The 25,674-nt window shown below is 39.0% G+C and overlaps 1 protein-coding gene across 3 annotated transcripts in view; it reads right to left on the bottom strand.

Moving 5' to 3' along the window:
* Window positions 1-4,905: 4,905 nt before the first annotated feature.
* The window catches only part of LOC126187397 (protein O-mannosyl-transferase 2), a 191,214-nt gene continuing 170,445 nt past the window's right edge, over window positions 4,906-25,674 (bottom strand). For all 3 annotated transcript variants that reach the window (XM_049928456.1, XM_049928455.1, XM_049928454.1), the window contains 6 exons: window positions 21,949-22,037; window positions 21,711-21,859; window positions 15,194-15,350; window positions 14,940-15,080; window positions 10,168-10,279; window positions 4,906-5,491 (listed from right to left, as the gene is read on the bottom strand). In XM_049928456.1, the coding sequence (XP_049784413.1) occupies window positions 5,386-5,491; window positions 10,168-10,279; window positions 14,940-15,080; window positions 15,194-15,350; window positions 21,711-21,859; window positions 21,949-22,037 (754 nt within the window). In that variant the 3' untranslated portion in view covers window positions 4,906-5,385. The remainder of the gene's footprint in view (window positions 5,492-10,167; window positions 10,280-14,939; window positions 15,081-15,193; window positions 15,351-21,710; window positions 21,860-21,948; window positions 22,038-25,674) is intronic.

Genomic DNA, 25,674 nt, shown 5'->3' with positions numbered 1-25,674 from the left:
TGCACCCAACCGCAATGGTTCGACCAGTAGTGAGTCCTGTGGGGTTGGGTTGTGAAGTTTAGGGAGAAGGTAAAAGGTTGGAATGCATGGGGCAGTTAGTGTGAGGAGGGAGATAGAGTTAGGTGTCAGGTTTTGGGATGGGTCTAAGGCCTTGAGGAGCTGTTTGGTATCATGTCAGACTCCTGAGATGGGATCATGCCTGTAAGGCTTGTATGCAGAGGTGTCAAGAAGCTGGTGGAGACACAGAGTGACATAGTCATGGCCATTGTGGTGGAGCCTTTGTATTTGGGGAGGATGGTAAGGTTTAGAGAGGTCCTCAGGTTACTGCATGTTCCACAGGAGTGATGTTGGACTCTCTGGGGAGGGTTTTTTGGGAAGGAAGATGATGCTAGGTTAGAAGTGAAAGATTACAAGTGGGTGACAGGGTGGAAGGTGAGGAGAGTCACTGTTGGAGGCAGGTTGGAACTGTTTTAAACAGGGTTCTGTGTGGAGTTTAAGTTGGCTGTTGGCAGTAGAGTGGGTGGTGAAAAATGTATCAACTGTAGAGAATGAATAAATGAAAGAAGGTTCTTTACAAGTCCAGCAGGGTTCACCTTAGATTTTTGGCTAAGGTGAGGTCTTTATGAAGTACCACAACTGCTACAGGGGTGATAGTTTTGGTGGAAGGATTGACAACTGTGTTGCAGGATGGATGTTCAGGAACAGCATGTTTAATGAAGGTTGGAAGAAGTTTATGAGGATGTGGAAGGCAGAGTTAAGTCAGCAAGGCATGGTCAGGGAGCTATGCATGGTTGACAGGGAGACTGGGTGAGAGTGGCAGGCTCTTATATGGCCATAGGTAATCCCGTGCAGGCATAAGACAGTAGTAGCTGGGTCAACTTCCTCAGAAGATGCTTTTCAAGCTATTGAAGAGCAAGTGTTTCCCCACACCAAACCTTGTTTAAAACAGTTTCAACCTCCCTCCTACCAAGATTCTTCTCCCTTTTCACCGAGTCATACTCTAGTAATCTTTCAGGAATTTCTCACTTCTAACCTGGCATCACTTCCCTTTTCTAAATCCTTCCAAGGTGAATCCAGCATTGCTCCTATGAAACACACAGCTGTTGATAATCTTGAAACCAATGCAGACCTTATCATCCTTCCTGCAGACTATGTGGCAGAGTGTCTCTGCCAACTTTGACATCTCTGCATATAAACCTTATGGCCGTCATCCCATCCCAGAAGTCCAACAGGACCTCCAACAGCTTCTCAAGATCTTAGGTCCATGCCTAAAACTGACTCCATCTCCTTCCTCACATCTCCACCTTTTACCTGCTCCCCAATATTCAAGAAAGTAAATAGGAGTAACCCATTGAATTACAGACCCATATCACTGACCTCAATTTGCAGTAGGATTTTGGAGCATATACTGTACTCGAACGTTATGAATCACCTTGAAGAAAATGACTTATTGATACATAACCAACAAGGATTCAGAAAATATCGTTCTTGTGCAACGCAGCTAACTCTTTATTCCCATGAAGTAATGAGTGCTGTCGACAAAGGATCTCAAATTGATTCCACATTCCTAGATTTCCAGAAGGCTTTTGATACCATTCCTCACGAGCGACTTTTAATCAAATTGTGTGCATAAGGAGTATCGTCTCAGTTGTGTGACTGGATTTGTGATTTCCTCTCAGAGAGGTCACAGTTCATAGTGAATCATCGAGTAGAACAGAAGTGATATTCTGCATTCTGCAAGGTAGTGTCATAGGCCCTCTGCTGTTTCTGATTTACATAAATGATCTAGATGATAATTTGAGCAGCCCCCTTAGATTGTTTGCAGATGACGCTGTAATTTACAGTCTAGTAAAATCATCAGACTATCAATTCCAATTATAAAATGACCTAGAGAGAATTTCTGCATGGTGCAAAAAGTGGCAATTGGCACTAAACAAAGGAAAGTGTGAGGTCATCCGCATGGGTACTAAAAGAAATCTGATAAATTTTGGGTATACGATAAATCACACAAATCTAAGGGCTGTCAATTCGACTAAATACCTAGAAATTACAATTACGAGCAACCTAAATTGGAAAGACCACATAGATAATATTGTGGGGAGGGCAAAACAAAGACTGCGCTTTGCTGGTAGAAGACTTAGAAGATGCGACAAACCCACTAAAGAGACAGCCTACATTACACTTGTTCGTCCTCTGCTGGAATATTGCTGCGTGGTGTGGGATCCTTACCAGATAAGATTGACGGAGGACATAAAAAAAGTGAAAAGAAGGGCAGCTTGTTTCTTGTTATCACACAATAGGGGTGAGAGTGTCACTGATATGATATGTGAGTTGGGGTGGCAGTCACTGAAACAAAGGCGGTTTTTTTGCGGCGAGATCTATTTACAAAATTTCACTCACCAACTTTCTCTTCTGAATGCGAAAATGTTTTGTTGACACCCACCTACGTAGGGAGAAATGATCACCATAATAAAATAATAGAAATCGGAGCTCAAACGGAAAGATTTAGGTGATCCTTTTTCCCAAGCACCATTCGAGAGTGGAATGGTAGAGATGTAGTATGAAAATGGTTTGATGAACCCTCTGCCAGGCACTTAAGTGTGAATTGTGGAGTAACCATGTATATGTAGAAGTAGATGTAGAAACTTGACAAACCCAACAACACATATCTTGCTACTGATCACCCCATTATGGCTGGACACAATGCTCCCACAGAACAAACATCTGCCTCTGTTGACCAACATCTCCCAACTATTATCTGCAACCTCCATTCTACGTTCAAGATACTACTGGCTTGTTTCACTGCTTTTCCATGGATCATATCCCCTTACTGTCAGACACCTAATTGATCACTTTGGATGCAACATCCTTGCACACCAACATCCTCCATGCCCATTGCCTTGTGGCCATGGAACACTATCTTTCCCAATTTCTTCCTGATACCAGACTACAGCCTCTTTCCTAATCCTCCTCGCCAACCAAATCCTGGCCCACAATTACTTTCCTTTCAAGGGCCAAATCTAGTAGCAAATCAGTGACATTGCCATGGGTATGCACATGGCACCGTCCTAAGCCAACTTACTTATGCACCGTTTGGGGTATACTTCCTGTCCAGAGAACACCTAAAACCCCTGGCCTGAATCAGTTTCATTAATGATCTGGACTCTTGGCAGGGAAAATCTTTGTTCTTTCTTCCGTAACGTCAACACCTACTCAAGTAAACCAGCCACCTCCTTAGGTGTTGATCTCCATCTCTCCAATAGCAGCAAAAAGACATCTGTTCATATCAACCATACCAAACCCAAAATATTCTGATAATCTTACCAGGGCTTTTATCACAGACAATATCCCATCCAGCTCATCCATAGACAACTCTCTCATGCCATCTGCTCCTCTGACACCAGTAAATCTGTTAGCCAGCCACTGATCGGCACTCCTCTGATCACCCATTATAACTTGGCTTCGAAGAGCTCAACCACATCCTCCACTAGCACTTCAACTATCTCATGTTGTGCTCTGAGATGAGGGATAACCTATCCAAAATCCTATCTGTTTTGCAGATTATAAGTTGCCATCTTCTTCCTCTCTCTCACCTGGGAGTGGTGCAGGTGAGTGATAATCTCACATTACAACACAAGTATAATAAACAATGTGCTGCTCGAACACTCCAAGCACCTGGTCTGTAATTGGTCCGTAAGTTAGTGCAAAACAATGGGTGAAAAGTTAAAAACATGTTGTGTTAAGGATACAGCAGAAACTAGAAATAATATATAAACTCGAAGAAGGCAGTACTGGTGTGCAAAATCTGCCATTGATTTACAGTATAGGTGAACCAGGATTTCCAATATTTGGAAAAACAGAGATAAAATAATTGAATTTTCTAGCAGTCCAGACTCATCTAAAAAAAATTTAAAACGGGAAGACTAAAAAAATATGTATATACGCAAACTGGATAAAGCTATGTTGGAATAATAAATGAAAAGCACCAGTTTGCTTTTGTTGTAGAACAAAAGCAAACTGGTGCTTTTCATTTATTATAATGTTGTTCTACCAAGAACCAATGAAAGATTCTGTTAATACTATGTTGGAATGTTTTCGACAGAAAAAGCAAAGGGCATGCAGTATCTGGCCCAACATGCACCAAACAGGCTCAGTTTTTCCTTAAAACCTTGGGAATTGGAGGAGATTTTAATGCATCTTCTGGCTACTTAACAAGATTTAAACAGTGTCATGGTATCTGGCAGATTGCTATCCAAGGAGAAAAGTTAAATGCGGATAATAAAGCACATACTATGATGATTAAAGTAAATTTATTATAAACATTAGTTGATTGATTTTAGTTAAGACAGTGTCATTAATTTTTGTTTTTGAAAACCCTGACACATTACTGTGTACTTTAAGTGCAAATTAACTTCAGAATTTGATAATCTGAGATTTTCATGTTCCCAATTACTGCAGTTAATCAAGAATCCACAATGTGTGTGTGTGTGTTTTTGAGTGAGCCTTTAGCGTGGGTTCGATCCTTGCTACCGTCCCATACCCAATTTCTGTATTGCTCTCGTGTTTGGTGTCGGGAAACCAAACAAAGAACATATTTTGTGACACTATCTCTGGTGCTATTCTGGCCACTTCATTCTGGCCAGAGCAACCAGAGACAGTAGTAATGTGTGAGTGTGTGAAGTGTACTTGGTTGTGTGAATGTGTGGGTGTTTTTTTCTTTTCCTGAAGAAGGCTTTGGTCGAAAGCTTAGTGTGTAACAGTCTTTTCATTGTGCTGTCTGCAACTCAGTGTGTCATCTTTATGATGAGTAGCACTCTACCAACATAACTGTTGATATTCCAACCTGAAGTTTCCATTATTTACTTCTGTAAACGATCTTTATAATCAGTAAGTAACACAGTCAAGTGAAAAAGATAGTATCAAAATATATTTAACAACATACATATTAATAGTACAAATGATAGCACATCTGTTTACAGTGACAAAGCAGAACAATAAGACAAAGACCAGAATAAATAAACTTAGTGGAGTATTAGATGGTATAATATCACATTTAAAAAATGTAAGTAGCTTCACCGCATTTTTACATTGTTTCCATGTCAGCTAGGCAATGACTACACCATTTAAATTGTTGTATCAATCAGGAGGATGGAACAAAATAAGTAAATATACGGAGTAAGGAAACATAATTAAATACAAATACTCTGCAAACATGAAAGGTTCAGTCTCACAAGCAGTCACAGTAAATTTGCTTGAATCACGTTTTATTGCTCTTATTCTGGGAAGTCTCAACAATAATTTATTAGACTGCAGCCAGCAGAATTAGTTTCAGTCTTCTTCTTATGTTCCCTGTAATTTCCTTTTCACAGGCTGCTTTTCTCTTCACTAAAATTCCCATGATTCAAGCCATTTCAGACCATACATTGTGCTATTAGGGTCCGATGCGGATGGCCCAGACATACCATATGCCAGCGGCGAAAACAGGTAAAAACTGAAAGAAGATACATTTTAAATTTTTTTCAGTTTATAGCTATGTGAGGTCATTATTTTACACTTCTTAGTAAAGACCAAGAATACACGGTTCAATAAACTAAGTAAGATATTATGTCCACAGCACTTTACAAAAAACTTGCATATTTTCAAGAGGTAGCAAAAAACCCTATATCTAGGTTGTAAAGTAATAATGGAAATTCCTGGATGGAAAGATACATAAAATAAGGGAAAGGAAACAACAGGAAACAGTAGTGTGAATACTATTTTTTGTTCTACATCTAAGTCTGCATATATACTCTGCAAATGACCATGAGGTGCATGGCAGAGGGTACGTTCCATTGTACCATTTATTAGGGTTCCTCCCTGTTCCATTCACATATGGAGCATGGGAAGAATGATTGATCGAATGCCTCTGTGCATCTAGTAGTTATTCTAATCTTATCTTCATGATCCCTAAGTGAGTGATATGTACGTGGTTGTAGTGTATTCCTAGATTCATCATTTGAAGCCTGTTCTTGAAACTTTGTTAACAGATTTTCTCAGGACAGTTCACATCTATCTGACAGAGGTCAGCTGTTAACATTTGAAGTTTGGATTTAACAGTGATCTGTCTAATTTCAAGCCCCAGCAAGGGTTACCTTGCTTCATTCCATATACTACATCTTTGAATGTCTTCAATATTGGGTCAACTTCTGAGCTTCAACATAAATTTCCTCATGTAATTCCCCTTGTAAGAAAGCCATGACAACATCTATGAGGTCAAAACCAAAATCATAATTAGCAGCTAGAGCTGATAAATATCTTAATGAGTTATACATCAATATTATGAAAAGAATAGATTGCTACTCACTGTAAAGATGACACGCTGTGTTGCAGACAGGAATGATAAAATGGTTGTTACAGATAAGCTTTCAGCCAAGCCTCCTTCAGAAAGGAAAAATGCACATACATTCACACAAGCAAGCACAACTCACTTACAAATGACCACTATCTACAGTGGCCAGAATTAATTTTGGCCAGAGCAGCCAGTTGTTATGTGTTTGTGAGGTGTGCTTGCTTGTGTAAATGTCTGTGCTTTCTATTGTCTTCTGAAGAAGGCTTTGGCCAAAAACTTAAATGTAACAGCTTTTTCATCATACCTGTCTACAACTAAATGTGTCATCTTTTTTGTGAGTAGCAATCAATCCTTCAGTAATGTTGTTATGTTGTTGATATTCTAACCTGGACTTTCCATTGTTTAATGAGTTACACCCTATCATTGGTGCATATGTTTCCATGCAGTCTAGACCTTGCATTTGAACACAATCTTTTATTACTATTTGTGCTTTATATCATACAACACTGCCTTTAAAACCTTTCTTAGTTTCAAAGACCTACTTCACATTTACTGGCTTCTTGGCTGAAGGGACTGCTTCATGGTAATTCAAATGGTTCAAATGGCTCTGAGCACTATGGGACTTCACTTCTCAGGTCATCAGTCCCCTAGAACTTAGAACTACTTAAACCTAACTAACCTAAGGACATCACACACATCCATGCCCCAGGCAGGATTCAAACTTGCGACTGTCATGGTAATTTATTCCCTCATAAAGTGTATTGTAAATAATACACTGCAGGTCAAAAGGAACAATAATGTACATAATTACAATACCAGAAGGAAAAATGACATTCATTACTCCACATTAAGATTGTCTTTAGCACAAAAAGAGGTGCACAATGGCCAAAAATCAAGGTTTGATGTGTACAGTATGTAAAATGACTCATTCCACATCATTACGATTTATTCACGGAACATGAAACTACCTAACATTGGAAGCACTGAACTATCAATGAAAGATACTTCTGCCTTCAGCACTATTACACATAATCTCCATTGACAATAGCTCTACCTCCAAAACTATCCATTTCACGTCACATTACTGCCAAAACTGTCCATTTACAACTAGTCTCCCACAAAAACTGTGCACAATGGAGAAGAACAGACAAATAATACAAAAATCAAAGATTACAACTTTGTCAATAATAATTGCTGAACATCTTTGAAGCAATTAATAAAAATGGATTTACAGAAATGTAAATAAATGCTTCAGAATTAATTAAAATAAATATTTAAACATGAAGCAACTAATTTTTTTATGAATATGTATGTATATGAAGCTACTTATATCAAACTATGGATATCACTACCAACTAGTATCGTAATTTTCTTATTGTGTCATTGAATTGATTGCATTACACTATGACAAACAACTGGAGTAAGTTGGTTGTCTAGATTGATCAGTAACAAAGGCACATAGCTTCTTTGGCTTTGCAATTCTTTAAAGCTCTAGTATTGGCTCACTTCATTGTGATTGCTCATTATCATTATTTCACTTTCTGGACTTGATTCCTCATTGCAGTTTGTACTCATTGCAGCTAGTCTCAGGTTCAGGTTGTTTCTTCTAGTTCAGGCACTGTTACTTCATTCTGTTTCTTTTCTATGAATGGGATGAACAGTTAACTTGGTTCCTATGATTCAGTTTCTTCTTTAAATTGATTGGAAGTCCTTCATCAAAAATAACATTCCTCACTCTTATGATTATATGGTAGTTTGGTTCAAAAAGACTGTATGCTTTTGATTCCTCACAGCATCTTGCCAATATATACACAACGCTTACTGTTCCATTTTTGTTGGTTGAGTCTTGAATGATGTGAACATAGGCCTTGGTTCCAAATATTTTGAGATCCTGAAGATCCAGCTTCATGTCTGTCCCAGCTTCCTTTGGAGTCTTGTTTTTTAGTGCCTTAGTTGGAGCTCCATTAATTAGGTAGACTGCTGTGGAGACTGCTTTCACCCTGAATTTATTTGGCAAATTTGCTTCTGCTATTGCAGAATTATAATGCTCAGTGACTCCATTTATTTCTGGCGTAGATGATGCTGTAGCCCCACGTTAGATCCCTTCTTCTCTGCAGAAGTTTATCAGATTACTGTTCACATATTCTATGCCATTATATAGACATAGACTGCAGATCCTTTTTCCTGTCTGCCTTTCACCTAGATTTCTGCAGTTGGAAATTAGCTGTCATGCTTGATTTTTATTTCTGAGAGTATATACAAATACTCTCATGGAATAGTATCAGTCATATTAAGGAAGTATTTGACCCCTCCTGTTCACCTAGTTTGCATCGGCTCACACAAATCACAATGAACTAGCACAAATTTTCTGTGTTTCTGTGGCGAAACTGTGAAAAAGGAAGTCTTGTTTGTTTATCCACTAAGAAACTCGCTCATGGATTAATAGGTGCTGTTTCATATGAAACACCATTGACTATCATTCTGATTGTTTGTCATGCAACTGGTGGAGCGCAAGAAAACTTTGATCCTAAATGTAATCACAAACTGTATCTATGTGCATGTGCATGTGCATGTGTTAAAAAGGTGTGGTCTTGTAGTATTGGATGGTTCACTCAAAAATTAAATCTTTGTATTCCTAAGTGTAAGTTAAAATTTACCCAAAGTTTGTATCTTCATTTGTGGAGAAAACACAGTCTAGTGAACCAGGATGTATCTTTTTGAAAACCCCTTTATTACAGCTTAGCAAACCATAACAGTTCAGTCAAGGTATTTAAGCATCACCACATGACATATGTTGAGAGTGAGTCGTAGCTAGAAATGGTGTCTTTGCGAATTGTTGGAAGGGCCTGAGGTAAGGTATGATATGTCTGGATATGGTTTTTTTCACTTGATATCTCCAGTAAAATGTGTGATGCTGGAACTTACAATGTTTTCATAGCCACAAGCTCAGATCAGCAATGGGAATTGCAAGTTGGACTAAGAATTTTTTGACTTGTAGGCAGTTTTGGATTTTGAAGTGGTTTTGATACATGCAGTTGCTAGACTCTAACAGTTTAAAAATGTTGTGTTGTGACTCCAAATTTCCAATATTTGTTCTGTGTTGAATTGTAATACAGAGAAATACATCTCTGAATGTCAGTGATTTTCAAAGCAGTCTCAGGCAACTGAGGCCACACTGCAATTGTTTGTGTGTGAGTTGCATTTGCATGTGTTTGTCATCTAAATTTGACGAAGGCTTTGTTGGCCGAAAGCTATATTTGTGACAGTCTTTTTGTTGTGCCTATCTGCGACTCAGCATCTTTGCTACACGGTGAGTAGCAACTTTCCTTTTCACAATATTGTTACATTCCACCCTGGACTTTCCATTGTTTGATTTTTGCCAAACTCTATGTAATGATCTTTCAACAAACTGAGCCTAAATGCCAGGAGGACAGGGACACAGAAGCCTAAGATCATTTTTCAGCTAGCAGAGTTTAACAGCTCTAACTACACTATGCACTAATAGAAAGCTGCAAGTGGGAAATTTAAATAACTGGGAAAGTTGTATAAACAATATAAAAATTCTGATTTACTTATCCAGCTGGTATCTCACCCCCCACACCTAACCCCGCCACCCACCCACCCGCCCACCCACACACCCACTTACACACACACACACACACACACACACACACACACACACACAAACTAGTGCTGTAGTATTTCTCTCCTTCCTAGCAGTTGCCAATTTATGTTACGTAGCTAATTAATGGTAGTCTGTTAATCATCATTACACTACATTAACAACTATTGTAACAACTCAGTGATACTATATTTTACTCACTTGTTACAATACATACCTGTACACTAAACTTGAGAAAACAACTCCAACAGACCAATGGTAGAACATATGAGCCCACATTGCCGGAAGTAACAAAGGTAGACTTTCCAACAAGTAATCCAAAATTACACCTATTAGAGAAAACAGAAGCAACATTTAATTTTAACATTTTCTTTTTCCAAAGATGTAATATAACTTTCACTCATAATGTTATGTAATGATCTCACACTTTTACTTGGACCCTCTGCGATCGGCAGAAGTCAGCTGCCTTCGTGCTGCTCCAGAATGTTTACACTCAATGCCAGCCTTAGCTACACTACAGTATAGTGTGTCATAACAATATATATCGGTTGTAAATATAGTGTTCATCCATGTGGTGCACCATTCTGCATAGTGATTGTTAATATTATTTACAAAATGAGAGAAGAGGTCGTAATTGGTCCTCCTAGCGACTCACCATAAACTCTCGCGTTATTTCTGCAACACAGTAATCCATTTCATTTTCATTTCTTTTATGTGCTATACACTGAGATGACAAAAGTCGTGGGATATCTCCCAGTATCATGTTGGACCTTCTTTTGCCCAGCATAGTGCAGCAACTTTATGTGAGATGGACTCAACAAACTGTTGGAAGTCCCCTGCAGAAATACTTAACCGTGCTGCTTCTATAGCTATTTGTAATTGCTAAAGCGTTGCTAGTGCAGGATTTTGTGCATGAACTGCCCTCTTGATTATGTCCCATAAATGTTTGATGGGATTAAAGTAGGGCAATCTGGATGGCCAAATCATCTGCTCAAATTGTCCACAACGTTCTTCAAACCAATTGCGAACAACTGTGGTTCAGTGATATGTTTGGCAACATGATGCTGCAATGGCTGCAAGTGCTCTCCAAGTAGCCAAACATAACCATTTCCAGTCAATGATTGGTTCAGTTGGAATGGAGGACCCAGTCCATTCCATGTAAACACATCCCACACCATTAAGGAGATACCACCAGCTTGTACAGTGCCTTGTAGACAACTTGGGTCCATTGCTTCATGGGTTCTGCATCAAACTCGAACCTTACCATCAGCTCTTACCAACTGTGTCACAATGTCCTAATAGATACGTTCATCGTATGCCCCACATTGATTTCTGTGGTTATTTCAGGCAGTGTTACTTGTCTGCTTGCACCGACAATTCTATGTAAATGCTTCTGCTCTCAGTCATTAAGTGAAAGCTGTTGGCCACTACGTTGTCCATGGTGAGAGGTATTGCTTGAAATTTGGTATTCTCAGGCCACAGTCTTGACACTGTGGACCTTGGAATACTGAATTCCCTAATGATTTATGAAACTGAATGTCCCATGCGTCTGGCTCCAACTACCATTCTGCATTCAAAGTCTGTTAATTCCCATCATGTGACCATAATCATGTTGTAAACCTTCACACATGACTCACCTCCGCCAATGCACTGTCCTTTTTTACCTTGTGTACGCAATACTACTGCCATCCGTATCTGTGCATATCACTATCCCATGACTTTTATCACCACAGTGCAAGCTGGCTGCTGTGGGAAAAGGAGGCAGGGGCCATCTCAGCAGCCAAAGTGCTAAGAGCCGATCGCAAACTTCTGCTCTCAGTATCCTCTCCTCAGGGGCCAAGTGAAAGTGTGTGATCAGTAGATCCCTTTATGAAAGACAGAAACTTCTCACATTACGACATGCAGCTGGTGCAAGAAACTTCCATAACATACACTAACAACAAATTACGATCAGTGCCACTCAACTCACATTTTTTTAAACGTGATATGAATCAGGACATGTTTATCTACTCCTTCACTCTAAGCATTTATGTAAATTTATTGATTTCTAAGTCCACTATCAAATGTCTATGTAATAGAAAGTTCAAAATCTGTTTAATATGAACATTAATGTAAATCCAATTATTCAGATATAGTATAGAAACATTGATTAACAAAGTATTCTTTTATTTGTTTTTGAGTATCTGTGGATTTTCTATTTTTTGCCTGCTGTTTCTAGAAACCTGTTATAAACTTTTACACTAAATACAAAACTCTATTATTCCCATGACAACACCATTTACTAGCTCAAAGTGTTGGTCACTGAATAAAAGGTACACTGAACCTGGTATATATTTCAAAAGCACCATAATGTGCTCCTCAAAACTGCTACCAGAGAGTTCCAAAGAATCCTTCAAAGAAATTTTTGCAAATAAAAATAGAACCTCAAAACTAAGAGATCTGATGGCTACAGAGATCAGGATGTGGTGATCACATTTTTTCATAAGTAATGTACGATGTTCAGCTAAAAGAAATGTGGGCACTACATTGTTTACATAAATTCTACCAAGTTTTTGCTGCTTTTTTATTGACACACTATTAATTTGTCATATATCTTTCACAGCAGTTTTGTTTTGGCACTTTTGCCTTTTCAAGTGATCCTGCAATGATGGCACAATTTTTCGTAAAAATGTAATTTTATTCAAAGAAAAGCAGTGATAATAAGTACATTACAAAGATAGTATAACTATAATTTTTTGTTACTTGTATGAAGACACTTGGGTTGAGTATGCTTTTGTCTTTTATGTATCATAAAGTGTTGAAAATTTCTTCTTTTTCTTTTAGAATGTCAATAAAGTTATCTAGATATTATATATGCTTTAGTATCTGGGTATCCTATGTAGAACTTTACTGCATTTTCTAATTTTTTTTTTGCTTTGTGTTTTTTGGTTTCATAGGTGCATGTAAAATGTAGAATGACTGTTCTCACAGCAGAGGCGCCCATATGGTTGTTTATAAGGGGGGAGGGGCAAGACCTGAGGGTATGGCGTATTTTCAGTTTTTCAGAACATGATTGGCAACTTGTAAGCAGCTATAAAAAAGTTCCATACAAGTTTTAACCCTCTTTAAAACCCGGTTAACACCCACTTTTAAATCATTTTCTTAAAAGAAAAACACCTGGCTACACAATATTTTTCCTATTTTCCCTTTTCCTGAGAGCTGGTAGGGAGGGTGGAGGGGAGGGGGTGCAGCTCCTTGCCTTCGGTTATGGGTGCTCTTGTCCCAGATGCATACCTTGAACCTTATTCTGAGATTTCTACTCATCTGTCCAATGTAGGATTTGCTGCAATAGTCACAAAGGATTTTGTAAATTCCTGCATTTAAGAAGTTAGGGTTTCAGGCTTTCTATACTGGGTGCCCAAATCAGATGCAATAAATATTCTGGAAGAACTGGAAATTTGCACCCATACAGACATGTACCTAAACACAATCCTAACTGAACAAACAGAACTATGAAAAAATCTAGAAAACTTTACTGACATCCTAAAACAAAAAGGATAAAGGATGAATTTTAAACACTTCATGCCACATAGAAGACAACAGAATACTCAACACAAATATCTTTGTACAAGAAATGAAAAATATAGTTATACAATCTTTATGATGTACTTATGATCACTGAATTTCTGCAAATAAAATTCATTGTAAACACATAAGCATCACGAGAAAATTGTCAAACATACATAAATATATAAATACTGTTATGAACATGACCAACACCACTAAGAGATAATAAAAAAGATGGTCCAGGATGCAGAATATATGAAGGTTATTTCAAAAGTTCTGCACACTTTAAGATCGAATCAAAGAAAATTATTTTCAAAATACCTTTACAGATCTTCAAAATAATCTCCATTCTTGCTTATGACAGCTTCCCAACATTTTGGCAACTTCATTGTTGAGCTATTTGATTACTTCAGTCACCTCACTCGAACCTTTATCAAATGTACCAAAAAGTTTTCCATTGTGATGACTGAGACATCAGTTCTGGTTCAAAATCTCATATCAGGTTTCATTGAGTGCAACAATCCTTTCCAGAAACTATTCTACTTCTGTTCGATAACTTTAAAGAAATACTTCTGAGATTCTTTTGTGACCTGCTTTCTGCTCTTCACTCAGATCATGAAGGAACCATTTGGTAGCAACTGCTCTCATCTTTAGCTTTTCAGTTATGATCTCATAAACTGAAGTGAGAGACATTCTGGCCTCTTTTGAAATTTCCTCAAGTTTTTCACTGATCCTTTCTCAAAGTGTCATTAACAATAATCTGAGAGGTGAAGTCTGGTGCACATTGATGGCCTTCCATTTCTTGGATTGTTCTCAGTGCTTACCCAAGCTTTACGGAAACAAGTAGACCACTGTGATACTGTGCTATGATCCAGTACACTATTCCCACGCACCTCTCTCAGAGAATTTTATATTTATGTTGGGTTCTTTCCATGTAGAGGTTGACTTTTGATGTAGGAATGCTGATCTCTACATGTAATCCGACCTGACTCGGTTTCAGCATCCGTTTTTAAACTGAATTACTAATGACATAGCTATGTGAACCAGCAAACACATGTACAACCATCATGCTTAAAGTCCCACTGACAACTGACATGAATTTCAACTTGATCACACCACCATAATGATTGTGCACGCATTGTGATAGACACACAATGAACTAATAAAGTGTCTGTAAAATAGCAGCAAACTTGAAGGATTTGTGTGATGACATTCTTCAGTATAATACACACTGTGGGCCTGTAAAAAAGGAAAACTCCTTTCTCTGGATTCCACCCCTCCTTTAACAGTGACCTTCACCACAATAGCACATGTGGGTCAACATCTGCACAGCCCGACATTCAATAATTTGCTCTGAATGATGGTCCGGTATTTAACCTTCAGTAAAACAGCTGCAAGTCTAAAGTAAGCAAATTAAATGGTTTTTACAATGTATGTACCAACCTGTCAGCATAGAACTGAAGAGCAGTGCTGGGAAATAGTGATGAAAGTAGAGTACTCGACCCATAGCCCAGAATGGTACATAGTGTAAAAACCATCCTAAAAACAGCCATCCGCAAGCACTTGCCATTCTGTCTTTTGCTTCTGAAAAATTAAAATCATTATCTCTTTTAGGAGTAGCTAATTTACTGTGGAACTCTCAAGTTGTAATTGAAATGACAGCATTAATTGTAATTAAAATGACAGTGTTCTATTACCTTTAACTTCAGGAGGGTCTTTATAGCCCCTTTGCCACTTCACAGAATTGTAAATGAATACTACTAGAAAAGCTGCAAGAAATATCAAATTTGACCACCATATGACAGGGTTTCCCAGGAGATAAATCCGATAGTTGCTTCCAGAGAAAAACTGCCCCTGAAATGAAAATAACTATTGGAATCACAGGTGTAATGATTGAACAAAATAATCAAAATCTACAGACATGTAAAATAATTAAGCTCACTGCATCGCAATGAACTGTTCTTTCAAGTTTATTAATGGCCTTTGGACATCACCCATACAGCCAGAAAGATTTTTTCACATTCAAGTAAGTAACAGCCTGAAACCATTAAACAAGACAATTATCAATTACATTCATTTAACCTGAAATTAAGCCCATAGGCTAAAAAAATTAAAATATATTCATTAATATGAAAGCAGGATTGAAGGCACAAATCATACTTACTCATTTACTACATTACAATGTAAAAAAATCTCTTTCTTATATTCTTAATTGTCCTTCTGCTATAAAATCATATAGAAGTTTATGCACTGTTAGGTCTTCAGTACTAAGAGTGTTTTGAGTGTCTGTCGATAATGTACTGACAGCAGATATCATACACTTTGTTGTTTCTTGCTACCTTCTGCCATAGTCAAAGAAAATATGCTTAACATCTGTGTCACTGCTGCAGTCACACGAAGAAGATGGGGTACACTGTTGCTGGAATCTTCCATGACTGAATTGAAGGCAAGCCATTATCACTATAAAGTTTCTATTCTGTTAGGAATTTTGATACCAAGGATATGATGGGAGATAGGTACCACTGGTGGAGGTTTTCCTTCCATTGAGCTCTGATTCTGGCCTTCATGATATGCAGGAGATGTGTCGTTAAACCAGTGTCCACAGCATCTTTGCCCGGAGTGCCAGCTTCTTCATTTTGCTCTATTTTGCTGTGTTCCTTCATCCAGAACATAATGGTAGTCTTATGTAAGCAGGAAAGCTCCTGGACTGCTTCTGTAATGAGGTATACTACATGATTTTTGGTGTTGAGGACATTGTAGCATTTCAACAGCATCCATCCTGACAGTGAATCTGATAAAATAATGGTTGTTTTTTCTTGAACTTCTTTTGTGTATATAAGTAACTCTAAGATTACTGCAAGTTCTGCAGTGAGTACGGACGTTAGTTCAGGGAGCTTGAACTGCCCCCCTCAACTATTCTTGCCATCTAAATGCACTTCCTGCTCCACATTTTTGCTTAGACCCATTGGTGAAAAGCTGCATTTAACCTGTGAGCCTTGCACAGTCACCGTGCACATGTACTTGCCCCACACCCAAGTAGAGGTACACTTAGGCGCATGCCTCTTTCTCAACATGTGCACATGAATGATCCCACTCACAGCTAGAGAAGCACGCACAGCACTCCAGTGATCAAGCTGCAACTACAGGTTAAATGTGCCTGTGGGGTTGGGCAGTGGGTTCGTTTATCAAGACCAGGCAGATGTGCTGGCAGTGTGCATCGATGAAGCTGCAGAGTACATGTGACCCTTAAAGATAGGCTGAGGATCAGCTGATATGTTATATACAGGGTGGAGAAAAACTGTGTCACGAAATTTTAACCATGGATAGCCAGTAGGAACCAAAATTAATAATGTTGTACAGGTCGACAACGCACCATTTTTCAACTACCGAAACTTGGCGTCACGCAGTCCAATTGGCCGTGGGATTGCCCTGTTACCACTCATTGTTTGATGGGCAGTGCTATGGTTGTTGGTTCAAGCGAACTAACAGCTGTTTATGGGTTTGTTCCCAGTAAGACTTATCATGAAACTACAATGTATGTGTTGGGACCCCAGGCCCCCAGAACAGAAGGCTGGTGCGCTACCACAAGCGTGCACGGCACCTCGGATACATCACGATCTCTGGCAGGCAAAGCATTCACGGTCATGCTTCGTCCAGAGCATCTGGCAACAGGGTGATCCCGCGGCCAGTCAGAGCAGTGGCACCAAGTTTCCATAGTTTAAAAATTGTGCGTTATCGATCTACACAACATTAGTAATTTTGGTTCCTACTGGCATCAGCTACCCAGAGTGTATGTGTGTACATCTAGGATCCCCTTCCAAACTCCTGGATGATTTAACCCCTTGTCCAATTTAGGTATCAACTTAACATAATGTTATACTGTGGTATTGCAAACTGTGAGAGCATCTGTGAAAGGCATTTGTGCAGCTGCCATTGCCAGGAGGTGACAGCTGTAGAAATGTACCATACCCAGAAAGTGTCTCAGTTGCTGCTAATTTGTTGGATTTGGCAGGGACTGCAGCAATGTAATCTTCTCTGTCAAGAGGCAAATGCCACTGGCCTAAACTGTATGGTGAAGGATAGTGACTTGAGTCTTCCCAGTGATGCATTTGTCCTCGTTTAAAACTATTTCTTCATCACACAGCCACTGATGCACCTCACACACATGTTGTTCATGTACTTGAGCATTAGGAGAGAGCACCAAAATGTCATCAGCGTACACAAAACTAAATGGAGGTCCTTTGAGTACCTCACCCATGAAACATTGCCATATCTACGTGGTGTTTGTGATGCTAAAAAGGCGTGAATAAAAATTCAAATAAACTGAGTAGTGTCATCACTGCAATCTTACAGATGTCCCTGGTCATTACTGGTATTTTGTTGTATGTTTCACAGCAATCAAGGATGTTAAAATCTTTGCTCCAGCTAGTGCGCATGAGAAGTCTTGTATGTTAAGCACCAGATAGCTGTCTGGGATTTTCCTTGCATTTAACACATGGTGATAGCCACTTGGCTTCCACGAGCAATCTTTCCTGCCGATTAGATGTAGGGATGAAGACCATGGTCTGTGAATGATCACAACAACTCCTCAGAAATTGCCTTTGTCTCCGTTAGTCATTCAGATGAAATTCTGCATGCGTGTAGTGAGCATGGTTGTTTAGATGTAGAGTAGATTTGGTGGAGGGTATTATGCTTGATGCCACTGCCTGTATCTGTATTCTGCTCAATGGTTTTATTGTGCAGTTCTCTGCAGTTCAAAACCAATAATTACAGTCAGAGTCCACATTTTCCCCTGAGATGTCTTACATTTAAAATCTGGTTTCAAAATCATCATTCAGATGCTTTCATTGCCCCAGGTCTCTTTCATGCATACAGCCTTCTTTCATGATTCTTAAATCTGTTGTTAATGGAAATTAAATTATACTCTGTGCAATATTTTACCATGTGGTTTTCTCTTTCATTCCTTTTCCCCAGTCCATGTTCTTCTACTATTTTTCCTTCTATTCTTTGAATTCCAGTCGCCCATCACAATTAAATTTTAATCTCTCTCAATTACCTGAATAATTTCCTGTATCTAATAATACAGCCTTTCAGTCTTTTCATTATCTGTGAAGCTACTTGACATATAAACTTACACTATTGTGGTAGGTTTTGGCTTTATGTCTACCCTGGTTATACTAATGTGTGCACTATGCTGTTCATAATATCTTATTCACATTCTTATTTTCTTCTTCATTATTAGTTCTACTCACGCATTACCTCACTCTGATTTTGTGGTGATAATCCTATACTCACCTACCCACAAGACGTGTTCTTCCTGCTGCTGCACTTCAACTTCTCCCGCTGCATCTAACTTCAACATATCCATTTATGAGAGTGAATCAAATATAAACCAGAATTTTTATTTCACGTGCCTTTTTGAAAATGGAGAGTGGCGCGATCACTTGCTCATTGTTGCTGTTGTTTCCAGTGACCGTTCTCCACAACTAGAACATTGTCGTACTATTTCTTTAGTCAGAATTGCAATATCAGGGCAAGACATACAATCATCTGTTGCGCAATGCATTATACTCAAGTTTGTAACAACAGAGAGCATAAAACCTTCCAAAATTTTAAAAAGACTTGTGGCACAGTTCAGGGACAATACCCCAAAAAAGACTCAAGTGTACGCATGGCATAAACCATTTATATGAGAATGAGAAACAGTTGAGAATGCAGCTCATCGACATCACCTGACAACCAACATGACTGAGGAGAATATTCACACTGTTAGCCAGCTTCTTGAAAACAATCGCTGAATAACAGTTGCTGAAACTGCTACTGAGGTTGGCATAAGTTACAGAAGTGTTCAGGTGATCATTACTGACAACCTTGGATTTACGAAAGTGTCCACAAGGTGGGTGCCTCGTCTTATCACTGCAGAGTACAAATTTCAATGCCTCAATTTGCAAACAGTTACTGATTCATATGGGAATGCAGGTTTTCTCAGCAAATTTTGATGATGAAGGATTCTCAGGTTGTCAGCAGGGCCAAGGCGTTGTTCTGCAGCAACATTTCAACAACGTTCCTACTCGTCATCATCAGGCGAAGGTGACAAGCAGGTAACTTGTCAAAACCTTGCCACATAATTTTGAAGATGATGAGTAGAAACTTCTCAAAATGTTGCTGCAGAATGATGGCTTGAATTGGCTGATAACCCGAGAAGCCTATTGGTACACCTCCAAACTGAAGGGGAACATTTTTTGCACCAGTTTATGATCTGAAATGAAACATGAGTGCACCACTATATCCCAGAATCGATAAAAGCAGCATGGAATGGTGCAGAAAGGACGAATCAGTATCCATTGAAGCCAAAAACTGTCTCTCTGCAAGGAAGGTTATTGCAACAGTCTTTTGTTATTTCAAAGGAATTGGCCTCATTGATTTTTTTCGCATGAACTTCATATTGTGAGTGCTGCATACTTCTGCCAACTTTTGTGCAAAACAAAATGAGCATATCATCAGAAAAAGTGTGTATTTCTGATTTGAGATGTGATCATCCATCATGACAACGCTTGAACCCACACAGTTGCCTGTACTGAAGAAAAGATTCAGGAATTGTTCTGCATCACACTAGAACATCCCCCCTACAGTTCAGACTTATCACCCAATGATTTTCATTTGTTTTCAATACTAAAGGAATCAGTGAGAGGACACAGATTTGACAACTATGGTGCTGTCAAAGTGTTTGTGCGCAGCTGCCTGCTGTCACATTCAATACATTTTACGAAAATAGGATCAAGAAACTGCCTACCGAATGGGGAAAAAACTCCCAATTAGGAGACCTAAAAGAAAAATAAGTTAGTGTTTATGTGTTCTTCTGAAGCTTAAACAAAATTATAAAAAGAAATTTTGGTTTATATTTGATTTGCCCTTTTATCATTTTATATTCTCTAACATATCTACTTGAATAAGTGATTTGGCATTCTTGCCTCCAACCCAAAGAATGCCAGTTATGTTTTTCCTGATAACAACATCCTCAAAATAACACAGAGACCAAATTATTAGGATTTTGGTTGCAACCCAATTTAAAATGGAATATGTACAAAGAATATCAGAATGCAAAATTAATCAAAAGCTGCTACCTTTTTTGCTCACTAAAACCCTGCTGTAGTGCGTAAGCATGTCATGCCTGCTTTCTCTCTCATGTTAGATATGGGGTCACATTTTGTGGGCATTCAAATACAGTTATCTACATATTAAAATGGCAAGAAAGGTTCATTAGCATCATGTTTGTATGCAGACCTAGAGATTCAACCCTGTTTAAGGACTCTGGAATTCCACCTTTACTGTGTATCTACATTAATGAAACTCTATTCTTTAAAATAAAAGTAATGAGTAAGAACAGTAGATTGTAAAAGAAACTCTGATATTTACACTCAGTATATCAGACAAAATAAAAACTTATATTTGACTCAGATCAATAGTTTCCTGTATGATAACAGTACTTTCAACATAAGAGTAAAACCTTATAAAAGACTTCCCAAAATCATAAAAGCAAATGCAGGGTTCAAAACTTTTAAAAAAATCTTTAGAGTCATATTTACAGCCTCACTGCTTTTACTCTATTGAAGATTGTTTAAATGTGTGAAGTGTATTACACAAATATTTAAATATATGACGTGTATGGGAACAATTTGTAGTTAAAAAATGTATGCATAGAAATGTAAAGCATGGAATGACAATATTATGAAAAGGATAGATTGCCACTCACTATATAGCAGAGATGTTGAGTCACAGATATACACAACAAAAAGACCGTCAAACAAGTAAGTTTTCAGCCAAAAATGCCTTTTTCCAAATTAGACAAAAACACACTTGAGTTCCATTTGTGTGTGTGTGTGTGTGTGTGTGTGTGTTATCTAATTTGGAAGAAGGCATTTTTGGTCAAAAGCTTACTTGTTTTGACAGTCTTTTAGTTGTGCCTATCTGTGACTCAGTATCTCTGTTATTTGGTGAGTAGCAATCTATCCTTTTCATAATATGGTCATTGTTCCATCTTGGAGTTTCTATTTTTAAATTATGTGGTGTACTATCATATCACTTTTAAGTGTATATTTATAAAGTGACTTGTCCAATGTCATATAAATAAACTGCTTTTGCAGACAACAGGACCAATAAAACTCCAATACAATACAATGAGTTATATCATGACAAAATGTTTCGTGCATTTACCCTGTAATTTATTGGCCATTGCCATGGTCTTGAAGTTACTTCACCTTCTTTTGGTTTTAGGCCAGCATTACCCTGTAGCATTACTGCATGAGATTCAAGAAAGCGTTCAATGAAAGTGGGTGCATATACTTCAAAGCTCACTTTGGGCACTGTGAAATACAGAAAAAAATTGTATATGTTATTATAAAGCAATCATCAGAAGAGCTGAAATAACTTGTTATATTGTCAAATCTTTTACATTTTGAGAAGATGTTGTCTTCCACATTCCACACAGCATTCTTGTCTCGCATATTTGGGTTACACGAAACTTCCTGTTGCTCATATGCCCTGCAAAATTCATGTAAATGTTTCACTTTTGTCCCAAAGACAGTAAGTGAAATCGGGCTCAGTGGAGAGAAGTAACACAAAACAGAAATTGATAGCACTCCACAAAAGTTTCAAACAATGATACCACATAGGATTTTAGGAAGGAAAAACTGTAAGGAAGTGAGTGTGGGTGTGGGTGCAGGAGAAGTGAAGAATGAATGTGGGCATGGGTCAGTAGGCTAGCATAGACCAATGCCAGGTGGATTACAGGAACAAAGGATATGCTGCAAGAATAACTGACACCTACATATTTCAGAGATGCTGGCATTGGGGTGAAGGGACCCAGATGGCATGAGCTGTGTAGTAAACACAGAAATTGAGCATGTTGTGGTCAGGGGTGTGTTCTGACCCTTTCCATTCATTTGAAGGGACAGCATGTCTGTGGCCAAACCCACAGAAAATGCTATGAAGAAACTGCACTGGAGTTGGTGATGACATGACTGCTTTCGTAAGTGGTCCTGACTTTGATGGGATAGGTTTTATGATAGGACTGAAGTAGGGTGTGTTGGGTTGCTGTATTGGACAGGTTTTGCAGCATTTGACAGTGTCCCACTGTAGAGTGTTGCTGAAGGTCCAAGTATAAAGCTGGACAGTGAAGGGGGAGGCGTGTTTATAGCGATAAGAAGTGCAATAGTATCGAAGGAAATTGACGGAGATCCAAAATGTGAAATGATTTGGGTGAAGGTCACGGTTAAAGCAGGCTCAGACACGGTAATTGGATGTCTCTATAGGCCCCCTGGCTCAGCAGCTGTTGTGGCTGAGCACCTGAAGGATAATTTGGAATATATTTCGAGTAGATTTCCCCACCATGTTATAGTTCTGGGTGGAGATTTTAATTTGCTGGATATAGACTGGGAGACTCAGACGTTCATAACGGGTGGCAGGGACAAAGAATCCAGTGAAATTTTTTTAAGTGCTTTATCTGAAAACTACCTTGAGCAGTTAAACAGAGAACCGACTCGTGGCGATAACATATTAGACCTTCTGGTGACAAACAGACCCGAACTATTTGAAAACGTTAACGCAGAACAGGGAATCAGCGATCATAAAGCGGTTACGGCATCGATGATTTCAGCCGTAAATAGAAATATTAAAAAGGGTAGGAAGATTTTTCTGTTTAGAAAAAGTGACAAAAAGCAGATTTCAGAGTACCTGTTGGCTCAACACAAAAGTTTTGTCTCAAGTACAGATAGTGTTGAGGATCAGTGGACAAAGTTCAAAACCGTCGTACATAATGCGTTAGATGAGTATGTGCCAAGCAAGATCGTAAGAGATGGAAAAGAGCCACCGTGGTACAACAACCGAGTTAGAAAACTGCTGCGGAAGCAAAGGGAACTTCACAGCAAACATAAACGTAGCCAAAGCCAAAGACAAACAAAAGTTACGCGAAGCGAAATGTAGTGTGAGGAGGGCTATGCGAGAGGCGTTCAATGAATTCGAAAGTAAGGTTCTATGCACTGACTTGGCAGAAAATCCTAAGAAATTTTGGTCTTATGTCAAAGCGGTAGGTGGATCAAAACAAAATGTCCAGACACTCTGTGACCAAAATGGTACTGAAACAGAGGATGACAGACTAAAGGCCGAAATACTAAATCTCTTTTTCCAAAGTTGTTTCACAGAGGAAGACTGCACTGTAGTTCCTTCTCTAGATTGTCGCACAGATGACAAAATGGTAGATATCGAAATAGACTACAGAGGGATAGAGAAACAATTAAAATCACTCAAAAGAGGAAAGGCCTCTGGACCTGATGGGATACCAGTTCAATTTTACACAGAGTACGCGAAGGAACTTGCCCCCCTTCTTGCAGTGGTGTACCGTAGGTCTCTAGAAGAGCGTAGCGTTCCAAAGGATTGGAAAAGGGCACAGGTCATCCCCGTTTTCAAGAAGGGACGTCGAACAGATGTGCAGAACTATAGACCTATATCTCTAACGCCGATCAGTTGTAGAATTTTGGAACACGTATTGTGTTCGAGTATAATGACTTTTCTGGAGACTAGAAATCTACTCTGCAGGAATCAGCATGGGTTTCGAAAAAGACGGTCATGTGAAACCCAGCTCGCGCTATTCGTCCACGAGACTCAGAGGGCCATAGACACGGGTTCACAGGTAGATGCCGTGTTTCTTGACTTCCGCAAGGCGTTCGATACAGTTCCCCACAGTCGTTTAATGAACAAAGTAAGAGCATATGGACTATCAGACTAATTGTGTGATTGGATTGAGGAGTTCCTACATAACAGGACGCAGCATGTCATTCTCAATGGAGAGAAGTCTTCCGAAGTAAGAGTGATTTCAGGTGTGCCGCAGGGGAGTGTCATAGGACCGTTGCTATTCACAATATACATAAATGACCTGGTGGATGACATCGGAAGTTCACTGAGGCTTTTTGCAGATGATGCTGTGGTGTATCGAGAGGTTGTAACAATGGAAAATTGTACTGAAATGCAGGAGGATCTGCAGCGAATTGACGCATGGTGCAGGGAATGGCAATTGAATCTCAATGTAGACAAGTGTAATGTGCTGCGAATACACAGAAAGATAGATCCTTTATCATTTAGCTACAAAATAGCAGGTCAGCAACTGGAAGCAGTTAATACCATAAATTATCTGGGAGTACGCATTAGGGGTGATTTAAAATGGAATGATCATATAATGTTGATCGTCGGTAAAGCAGATGCCAGACTGAGATTCATTGGAAGAATCCTAAGGAAATGCAATCCGAAAACAAAGGAAGTAGGTTACAGTATGTTTGTTCGCCCACTGCTTGAATACTGCTCAGCAGTGTGGGATCCATACCAGATAGGGTTGATAGAAGATATAGAGAAGATCCAACAGAGAGCAGCACGCTTCGTTACAGGATCATTTAGTAATCGCGAAAGCGTTACGAAGATGATAGATAAACTCCAGTGGAAGACTCTGCAGGAGAGACGCTCAGTAGCTCGGTATGGGCTTTTGTCAAAGTTTTGAGAACATACCTTCACCGAAGAGTCAAGCAGTATATTGCTCCCTCCTACGTATATCTCGCGAAGAGACCATGAGGATAAAATCAGAGAGATTAGGGCCCACACAGAGGCATACCGACAATCCTTCTTTCCACGAACAATACGAGACTGGAATAAAAGGGAGAACCGATAGGGGTACTCAAGGTACCCTCCGCCACACACCGTCAGGTGGCTTGCGGAGTATGGATGTAGATGTAGATGTAGAAGATTAGGTTCTGAGGTATGTGAGTGATTCAGACTTTTTAAGTAATAGACCCCAGTATGTTGTCGATGATGCCAAGTGTTCGTCAGAAACTAGTGTATCATCAGGAGTACCCCAGGGAAGTGTGGTAGGACTGTTTTCATTCTCTATATATGTAAATGATCTGACAGATAGGATGAACAGCAATTTATACTTATCTTCTGACGACACTGTGGTGTATGGAAAGGTGTCATCATTGAGTGACTGTAGGGGGGTACAAGATGACTTAGACAAAATTTCTAGTTAGTGTGACGAATGGCAGCTCGCTCTAAATGTACAGAAATGCAAGTTAACACAGATGAGTAGGAAAAATAATCCTGTAATGCTTGAATATGGCATTAGCAGTTTGCTACTTGA

The sequence above is a fragment of the Schistocerca cancellata genome, chromosome 5 (genome assembly GCF_023864275.1).
Source record: "Schistocerca cancellata isolate TAMUIC-IGC-003103 chromosome 5, iqSchCanc2.1, whole genome shotgun sequence".
In the NCBI taxonomy this organism is placed as follows: Eukaryota; Metazoa; Arthropoda; class Insecta; order Orthoptera; family Acrididae; genus Schistocerca; species Schistocerca cancellata.
The sequence above is the reverse complement of the archived record's forward strand: the minus strand, read 5'-3'. Positions and strand labels throughout refer to the sequence as shown.